The following is a 10,582-nucleotide window of genomic DNA, read 5'->3' as shown; positions in this document are numbered from 1 at the left end:
CTGTTTATGCACAGGGAGACAGCTCAGGGGGCAGGAGTACATGGAGGGATGGACACTGGCAAGAGGTAACTATCAGGAGGAAGTGGGAGGGGAGCTCTTGCATATTTAAAAAGATGGAATTAAGCTTTGGAAGCATGAGTCAAATAACACACAGTATTTAGCAGAAAATTTTGCCATCCAATAAATGTTAAATATTTTGATTTATACTGAAATATATGTTTAAAAAGTATTCTGGGATGTCCTGGGTGCCAAACTAAAATTTATGAACTTTTATTTGATGGGTATTTTCAAGTAAAAAACTGTCTGGTATCAGGGATAAGTTAGAAGGAATTAATGTAATTTTATATAAATACATTGGTAATACCACTATCAAAACTCTGAAAGTACGAGGAAAAACTGACAGTGAAAGGAAACTAAACTGAGTTTTGTTTTGGAGATTATTTCAAGTGGCTATAACACATTCAGAAAATGGAAATAAGAAGCTGGGAATGATGATTCTAGGTGTCAGGATAAAAGTTAAATCTGAGATAGAAATCTGGTATTCATTAGCTACAAGAGTTGAAACCATAAAAATGAAAGAGATCAATAAGGAAGACAATATCAACAAAAGATCATGGACACAAGCACATAGAACAAAGTATTTTAAAGGAACAGAAATGAAGAGGTTCTAAAATTGAAAGATAGGCAGGCAGTAAGGTGGGAGATAAAAAGAGAAACATAATGTAAAATTAAGGGTGAACAATTTTGAGATCTGAGACAGTCAATATTATCAAAAGCTGATCAACTGTGAGAGAATTATAAATACTTGTAAATTCGGCAAATAGGAAATAACTGGTGAACCAAGTAGAGGGAGATGAAACAAAGCCAGATTGAGGAATTATGTGAGTTAAACAAGTAGACAAAGTAAAAACAAACAGTTCTTATTTCATAATCCACAACAAAATTACCCGTGTGAAGTAGATGAAGGTGTATTTAACATATCCTTTATTTTTCGTTTTTTCCGCACAGGGCGTTGCTTTATTGTTTTTGGTCTTTTGGGCTGAAGATTTGCTAGTTCCATTAATCTGGTCATTCTACATTGGAGAGAAGGAAGGAAAAAAAATTACTTATCTAGAAGCATAGCTAATTACAACTGTTTCTCTTAAGCTTAAGTATGTATTTTGGCTTATAAAATAATTAATTTATAAAATGATTTGTGTGGCATAAATATAACTTCTAAGCCATCAGTGAAGATGTAATCAATTTGACAAATTCAAAATCTCCTTGTTCCACTTTCATCTTACACTGAATGAATAAGGAATGCACTTAAGCGCAACTTAGCAATTTTTAAAGATATGTTTCATTATAAACATTATTAATTTTCCAAATAAAATGCCTGAACATTACACTAAATGGTTGAAGAGTATACATTAATAATTTATCTAAATTTGTTTTAACTGATATTCAAGACTGTACACAACAGAATTCTATTAAAGTGAAGGTCAAGTATTTTTCTTTCTTTAGAAGTCTTTTGTGTATAACTGATAATATAAGCAAGATAATTTAAACTACCTGAGACCAAAGTTTTCAAATACTATAATTTAACATCCTTAACACTTAAGGAATGACAATTGATACCTTGTACATAGTTTATATCCCTTATTTAGTATTTATTAAGAGTAGATCTTGTCTAGACATTTTTTTATCTTCCATATAATTAGGCACAATGCTTCCACAGAGTAGCACAAAATCCCGTAGTCATAGCTACATCCCCCCATGGTTATACTTGTGAAATTTGAAAGCAAAACAAGCACACAACAAAATCTGGATAAGGTAAAGGGAGTATGGTTAAAATATGTCTTAAACATTTCTTATCTAAGTGGTGAAAAATGAAAACATGTAGTAAACTGTTGAAATTCCTTATAACCAGAGTTTATCCAAATTTTTAAGAACAAATTCAGTTACACAAAACAAATGTCTTTCAGCTGAACAACAGCCTTATAAGACAAACAATAACACCAAGGGCGTATGCACTCCTCAGAACTATCAACCATATGAGATCTAAAGGGTGGTATTTGTCAAGGGACAAAGCTCAGAGGACAGGAAGGGATAGGAAAGGAGGAATGCAAACGGGAACCACAGAGAGGAAGTAGGAAGAGCATTGTACATTGTGGTGTCTGTCACTAGCCCCCCAAACCCAAGGAGGGGTCGCTATGAGTCAGGGCCGACTCAATGGCACACAACAACAACAACAACAGTGACAGACACATTCTAATGACTCCAAATTATGAAGAAATATAGTAGATTCTCATTCCTCACAGTAATCATGTTCTATAAAGTTACTAGGTACACTAAATCAGAGAATTTTAAACAAGTCTTATTTAACCATGCACAAAGTGGACAACTCAAGTTTTTCACCATTCTCCATATATCTGTGAATGATCGTGAAAGAGCTGCCAAGTATTACTTTTAGGGTTACAAATAAATCTTAGCAAGTAATTAAATTTCTAAGTACAGAATCTGCAAAAAGGAGGATAGACTATATATGCAAAATTCAAAACAGCAATGGAGTACCTTTCTACATTCTATGTTTCTTGGATTCTAAACAAATTATTATTGATATATTTAAACAAGTATTATTTGACATTACAAACCTCTGTCGGTCCTCATCATCACTGCTTTCATATTCTGATTCTTTACTAGATAATTCCTCATCCAAATCTGGCAAAGGAGGTTCCTCAGGTGGCTGAGGAGATGCAGGTGGTAGAGGTGCATGCAATGGCATATAATCTTCATACTAAATAAAAGAACCAAAAATACTATTGCAATCTATGGTTTTTATGGAAAAGACAAACCACTTCTATCCAGACACTTCATTCTCCTATTTCTCTACCCTATAATATTCTTACACATATTCAAGGAACACTATGGAAGACTGTCAAATGATCGTAAAACTCGTTTCAACTCCCTCGGCACCTAACTGTACAAAATTCTCAAAATTCTCTTGTAGTAGTTCCATCAATGCACCTAAATTCTAGCCAGGGGATTGTGAGCACTAAAAAAACCTACACAGAAAATCCTCTCATCCTTCCTGGTCTGCATGTTATATGAAAAAGCACTCATGAGTCTAGGAGGCAAATGTTGAAGACAATGCCCTGTCCTACATTTGGTAGGAACCTGACATAATAGGAAATAACTTGCATTAAACAATTAAGATTTGAAGTTTATTTGTTAACAGCAGCCAGCACAGCCTTAACTAATACCCCTACAGTGTGCCAGGCAATGGGAATGTTCTGGGAGGTCACAAAGGATTATAAGACCAACAAGATTTACAATAGAATAACAGCCAAATTCTTAAAGCAAAATTTCCTCTGTTTACATGTAAGCATTCGAAATAATTTCTCATTGCTAGTAGTGTAGTGCCTAAGGCACCTGACTGCTAACCAGAAGGCTGGCAGTTCCACCAGCCACTCCTCAGAAGGAAGGTTGGGCAATCTACTTCCATAGTGATACAGCCTCAGAAACCCAAGAAGGGGTCACTACTGAGTCATGTCTGACTCGATGGCACATAGCAACACCATTATTTATAAGAGTATTAACAGCACTATTGCAAAATAATTAATCAAATAAATAAAATACTTTAAGAGCAGGCACACCATGCTAACTAAATTACTGATATATTCACATAGTAAATTCTGATAAAGTAGTAATATATCAGTAACTTCATCTTCTACACATGAAACTACACTTGCAATAAAACTAGAATAGAAATTTTAGATAATTAAATTAGTTAAGTGTAATTATATTATAGGTTCACAAGATGTTGTGAGTTACAGGCTACAACAATACTGGCAGAAGTGATGATGGCGTCTATTGCCAAAAGAATTTCTTTAATGTTCCAGCACGACCAACTCTCAGTTCCCCACTTCACTATTATCACATTAAGTTTATAATTCTTATTTTCAGTGTACATCATGTTGTTGTTTTCTGCCAGTGAGTTGTCTCCAACTCACAGTGACCTTATGTACAAAAGAACGAAACACTGCTTGGTTCTGTGCCAGCCTCCTGATTCCTACTATCCCTGACCCCATTGCTGCAGCCACCGTGTTTATCCATCTCACTGAGGGCCTTTCCCTCTTTCATTGACCCTCCACTTTACCAAGCATGACATCCTTCTCCAGAAAATTGTTTTCTGGTAACATGACCAAAGCAGTGAGACGAAGCCTGGCCATTCTCATTTCCAAGGAACATTCTGGCTGCACTTCTTCCAGGACTGATTAGTTAGTCCTTTCAGCAGTCCATGGTACTTTCAGCATTGTTTCCTAGCATCATAACTCAAAAGCATCAATTCTTCTTCTGTCTTCCTTATTCACTGTCTAGCTCTCACATGCATATGAGGCAAATGAAAATATCATGGTTGTGTCAGGTGTACCTTAGTCCCCAAGGAGACATCTTTGCTCCTTAGTACTTGAAAGAGGTTCTTTGCAGCTGACTTGCCCAGTGCTATAAATCGTCTGATGTCCTAATTGCTGCTTCCATTGGTGTTGACTATAGAACCAAGCAATGTGAAGTCTGTGACAACTTCAATCTTTATCCATCTATCATGATGCTGTTTATTGGTCCAGTTGTGAGGATTTTTGTTTTCTTTATATTGAGGCATAATCCATACTGCAGACTGTAGTTTTTAATCTTCATCAGTAAGTATTCTAAGTCATCCTCACTTTCAGTAAGCAAAGCTGTGTCGTCTGCATATCACAGGTTGTTAATAAGTCTTCCTCCAATCCTGATGTCACTTTCTTCTTCATATAGTCCAACTTCTTGTATCATTTGCTCAGCATATAGTGTGAATAAGTATGGTGAAAGGGTACAACTCCCTTCCTGATTTTAAACCATGCAATATCCCCTTGTGTTTGAACAGCCTCCTGGTCTATATACAGGTTCCTCATGAGTACAATTAAGTGTTCTGGAATTCCCATTCTTCTCAAAGTTATCCATAATTTTTGTTATGTTCCACACAATCAAATGCCTTTGCACAGTCAATAAAACACAAGTAAACATCTTTCTGGTATTCTATGCATTGAGCCAAGATCCATCTGACATCAGCAATGATATCCCTTGCTCCACATCCCCTTCTGTATCCAGCTTGCATTTCTGGAAGTTCTCTGTCAATATACTGCTGCAATCATTTTTTAATTATCTTCAATAAGATTTTACTTTTGTGTGATAGCAATGATATTGTTTGATAATTTCCACATGCTGTGGGATGACCTTTCTGTGGAATGGGTACATGTATGGATCTCTTCCAGTCAGCTGGCCAGGCAGCTGTCTTCCAAATCTCTTGGTATAGCCCAGTAAGTGCCTCCAGCAGAGCATCTGTTTGTTGAAACATCTCAATGGGTGTTCTGTCAATTCCCAGAGTCTTCTTTTTCGTGAACTCCTTCAGTGCAGCTTTGAGTTCTTCCTTCAACACCATTCTTGATCATATGCCACCTCCTGAAATGGATGATCATCTCCCAATTCTTTTTGTATAGTGACTCTGTGTATTCCATCCATCATCTTTTGATATTTCCTGCATTATTCAGCATAGTACCCAGGGAATCTTTCAATATTTCAATTCGAGGCTTACATTTTTTCCTCAGTTCTTTCAGCTTGAGAAATGCCTAATGTGTTCTTCCCTTTAGGTTTTCTAACTCCTACTGTGTACATCATAGATTGCTGGAATAACATTTTTTATTTATGCTTCAATAATCCCACTCAGAACTGAAATGGACTGGTTTTGGCCATTCTTAATCAGAAAATAATATGATCTACTATTCCAGGAATGACAAATTGAAGAGGAATGATGTGGCATTTATCGTCACAAAGAATGTTTCAAGAGCTATCCCAAAGTACAATACTGTCAGTGAAAAGATAATATCCATATGCCTACAAGAAGACCAGTTAATACTACCATTATGCAAATTCAGGAACCAACTACCAAACCCAAAGTTGAGGAAATTGTAGATTTTTAGCAACTTCTGCAGTTTGAAACTGATCACACACCAATACAGACATGTTGATTATTACTGGTGACTAGAATGCTAAAGTTGGGGACAAAGAAGAATCAGCAATAGTTGGAAAATATGACCTTGATGATAGAAATGATGCTGGAGAGCAAATGACAGAAATTTTGCAAGACCAATGATTTATTCATTGCAAGTATCTTTTTTTCAACAACATAAACGGCAGCTATACACGTGGACTTCACCATATAGAATACACAGAAATCTGATCAACTACATCTGTGGAAAGAGGTGATGGAGAAGCTCAGTATCTACAGCCAAAATAAGGTCAGAGGCTGACTGTGGAAAAGACCATCAATTGCTCATTTGTAAGTTCAAGTTGAAGATGAAGATAATTAAAACAAGTCCATAAGAGCCAAAATATGACCTTGATTATATTTCACCTGAATTTAGAGACCATCAAAAGAACAGATCTGACGCACTGAACACCAATGACAAAAAAAAAACAGATGAATTGTGGGACATCATCATCCACGAAAAAAGCAAAAGGTCATTAAAAAAACAGGAAAGGAAGAAAAGACCACAATGGATGTCAGAAGAGACTCTGAAATTTGCTCTTGAATGGAGATTAGCTAAAGCAAATGGAAGAAATGACAAGATAAAAGAGGTGAACTGAAGATTTCAAAGAACAGCTCGAGAAGATAAAGTAAATCATTATAATGAAAGGGGGAAAGACTTGGAGTTAGAAAACCAAAGGGCGGAATATGCTCAGCATTTCTCAAGCTGAAGAAAAAAAATCAAGCCTCGAATTGCAATAGTGAAAGATTCTATGGGCAAAACATTGAATGATGCAGGAAACATCAAAAGAAGATGGAAAGAATATACAGAGACCATACCAAAAAGAATAAGTCGATGTTCATCCATTCAGGAAGTGGCATATGATCAAAAATCAATAGCATTAAAGGAAGAAGTCAAAGTTGCACTGAAGGAATTGGTGAAAAACACAAATGCATGCTGCGCTGGAGAATCTTACTTGTCTATGCCAAAAGATTTGGAAGACAGCTACCTGGTCAACTGACTGGAAGACAACCAGATGTGTACTCATTCCAAAGAAAGGCAATCCCACAAAATGTGGAAATAATTGAACAATATCATTAAAAAACAAAACAAAACAAAACAAAAAACTCTAACTCATTGCTGTTGAATCCATTTAACTCACAGCAACCCCTCCTTGGGTTTCTGAGGCAGCATCTCTGTAGGTACCCCAATCTTCCTTCCGAGGAGTGGCTGGTGCGTTTAAACTGCCAGCTTTCTGGTTAGCAGTCAAATGCCTTAGGTACTACACCACCAGGGCAAGTAAAAGCTTGCTGAAGAGAATTTCAGAAACAGTTGCAGCAGTATATTGAGAGGGAACTTCCACAAATCCAAGCTGGATTCTGAAGAGGATATGGAATGAAGGATATCATTGTTGATGTCAGATGGATCTTGGCTGAAAGCACAGAAAACCAGAAAGATGTTTACTTGTATTTTATTGACTATCCAAAAGCATTCGACGTGTAGATCATAACAAATTATGGATAACTTTGAGAAGAATGGGATCCAAAACACTTAATTGTGTTCATGAGGAATGTGTTCATAGAGCAAGAGGCTGTCGTTCAAACAGAACAAGGGGATACTGCACGGTTTAAAAGCAGGAAAGGATTGCATCAGAGTTGTATCTTCTCAGCTTACTTATTCAACTTGTACACTGAGCAAATAATCAGAGAAGCTGGACTATATGAAGAACATGGCATCAGGATTAAAGGGAAGAGTCATTAACAACCTGTGATATGCAGACGACTCAACCTTGCTTGCTCAAAGTGAAGATGACTTGAAGCACTTAATGATGAAGGCTAAAGACTATAGTCTGCAGTATGGATCACACCTCAACATAAAGAAAATGAAAATCCTTACAACTGGACCAATAAGCAGCATCACAATAAATAGAGAAAAGATGGAAGTTGTCAAAGAGTTCATATTGGTTCCACAATCAACACCAATGCAAGCAGCAGTCAAGAAATCATATCATGTATTGCATTAGGCAAATCTGCTGCAGAAAACCTCTTTACAGTGCTGAAGAGCAAAGATGTCTCTTTGAAGACTAAAGTGTGCCAACTGCCTCATATACATGTGAAAGCTGGACGATGAATAAGGAAGACCAGACAAAAGTTGATACTTTTGAGTTGTGGTGTTGGAGAAGAATATTGAAAGTATTATGGACTGTCAGAAGAAGTAGCACATCTGTCCTGAAGCAGTGCAGCTAGAATGCTCCCTGGACATGAGAATGGCCAGACTTCATCTCACCTACTTTGCTTTGTTGTCAAAAGGGACCATTCCCTGAAGAAGGATACCATGCTTGGTAAAGTGGATAGTCAGTGTTCTGCTTACCTAGTGCTGCTCTAACAGAAGACACCACAAATGGGATGGCCTTAACAAACAGGAGTTTGCAGGCTTTGAGTCCAAGTTCAAAGTGTCAGGTTCTAAGGGGTGGGTGAAAGTCCCTCGACCTTGGGGGCTCTGCCTGCCTCTTGCTCCCGGCCCACTGAAGCTAGAGGCATCTCTTCACTCAGGCAGCTACTGGCTGCTGAGGGTAACAAGTCCAAGGTCAACAAATAAAATGGCAAAGTCCCAATGTTAGCAGAGCATGGCAGGCTGCTGAACAACAATGCTACATGAAGGGTTCAAGTGTGCCATAAGCTGGAGCCCATTCCCAAAGCTGCTTCTTATATACGGGAAGCAGACAACACACCCAAAGCAGCTACTCAGCTGCTCCAATAGATTCCACCATGGAGTTAATTACCAATCTCAACATGGGGAATAGCTACATCCAGCTGCCCAGCTACTCAACCATGCTAGCCAAGTTGACACACAGTGTTAACCACCACAGTCAGCAAAAAAGAGGAAGACCCTCAACAAGATGGACTGATACAGTAGCTGCAAGGATGGACTCAGGTATAGCAAGGATTGTGAGGCTGGCATAGGACCGGGCAGTATTTCGTTCTGTTGTACATAGGAACGCTATGAGTCAGAGCCAACTCAATGGCACTTAACAATAACAATCTCACTCAGGAAGAGAAATTTTGGTTCCTAAAAATTCTAGAGCTTTCTTACCAAAGGAGGTCGTGCAGTAATTGGTCCAAAAGGTGTGGGCAAGTTCATTTTATTCATAAGATGAAGAACCTTGGAGTGATAAAATATTCAAAATTATATACTACAAAATGATGGTTCAACGTACATCTTTCACGTATTGTACTAAAATTTTACTATAATAACATTATTGATTCACTGTATTAGAAAGCCCACCTTTGTCTTTATAATTCCAAAACAGTTATTCCCACTCCTAAGAACTACTGCAATATAAAGTCTATATAAATGTTTTTATGTATTTTTCTGGTTATTGTGAAATTATTAAACACTGAGGTTCAATAAAGAAAATAAACATCATCTATATTTTACAATTCAAAGTATCTCTGTATACTTAATATCTACATTTGATATGGCACACATTATGTCTTTCCTTTAAGAATTTCAACATAAAGGTATATCTTAAAGTGATAAGCATTACCAAAGGTGTTATTTTCCTGTTAGTTTGTTAGGATTCATTATTATCATAGCTTGTAATACTAACTGACTTTAAAGTAATATTTTATTACCTTTAAAATGTTACAGTATCATTGTCTTTCTGGCACTGATTTGATACTATCATGAATGAGAATTATCACAAAAAATAATGTATTAAACTAACAAGAATTTACTTTCAGGAAAGTAAGCTTTATTCTACTTACTTGTACATAGAACTTTGGCACGCTTGCCAAGGCATTTACTATGTTTGCTAGGATTGTACTTGAAGGTGGTGGATACACATATTTGAGGCATGAATTTAGAGGAAAGGTCAACCTAAAACAAAAATATTGAAAATGTTTATTATTGTCTTTTTGGCAGGCAGATAAAGGCTTGGTTTATTGAATAACAGGTCTATATAATTGCCGAGGCTGCAATAAACAGACACAGTTTTTTTTTTTCTTGGTCTCTTCCTCCTTGAACTGTCGTAATGATCTCCTCCTCTGTGGCCTGGAGCCACTCATCACTGGCACACATGTGCTTCCTTTTGTTGTAGAACTTCAGGTCTCAGTCTGGTCAGCTGGGAGCTTTCCGCAGGCCTAGTTTGGCCTTTAGCCAGTGGATGCTTTTCATGAGAAATTGTGTTTTTTTGAACACATTCTTCTTTATCTTCAGGTACCAGCTATTAATATATGCGATACATCTTCTTAGAGTCATGGTAGCTTCTGAGAAGCCAGCACAGAAATTTCACCCTCCTATCCAGGATACCTCCTCAGGCATTTGAGTTTTGTTGTACCATTTCACTTACCATGTCTGCTCTTCCAGATGGCCAAGGATTCTTCTGGCATAGAACCCAAGCATGGATAGTTATAATCTTGAGGATAATCAGCCTATCTTTGATCAGTGTCTAGATTTGTTGGTAGGAATTGGCACTGGTGATTTCATGGTATCACTGTGGTCCAATGAGACTCTATACCATAGCAGAGGACACTAGAGGCAAG

The 10,582-nt window shown here is 37.2% G+C and overlaps 1 protein-coding gene across 1 annotated transcript in view; it reads right to left on the bottom strand.

Annotated features, from left to right (window-relative positions):
• Positions 1 to 10,582, bottom strand: part of RNPC3 (RNA binding region (RNP1, RRM) containing 3) — a 42,728-nt gene that overhangs the window by 21,660 nt on the left and 10,486 nt on the right. Inside the window, exons 5-8 of the mRNA XM_007951595.2 lie at positions 9,806 to 9,917; positions 9,132 to 9,200; positions 2,634 to 2,776; positions 948 to 1,073 (exon numbers count right to left, since the gene is read on the bottom strand). Of these exons, the coding sequence (XP_007949786.1) occupies positions 948 to 1,073; positions 2,634 to 2,776; positions 9,132 to 9,200; positions 9,806 to 9,917 (450 nt within the window). The remainder of the gene's footprint in view (positions 1 to 947; positions 1,074 to 2,633; positions 2,777 to 9,131; positions 9,201 to 9,805; positions 9,918 to 10,582) is intronic.

Source organism: Orycteropus afer, unplaced genomic scaffold, assembly GCF_000298275.1.
Source record: "Orycteropus afer afer isolate SDZICR_OR568_19922 unplaced genomic scaffold, OryAfe1.0 scaffold00301, whole genome shotgun sequence".
Classification (NCBI taxonomy): Eukaryota; Metazoa; Chordata; class Mammalia; order Tubulidentata; family Orycteropodidae; genus Orycteropus; species Orycteropus afer.
Note: the sequence above shows the minus strand (reverse complement) of the source record. Positions and strands in the feature narration are given on the sequence as shown.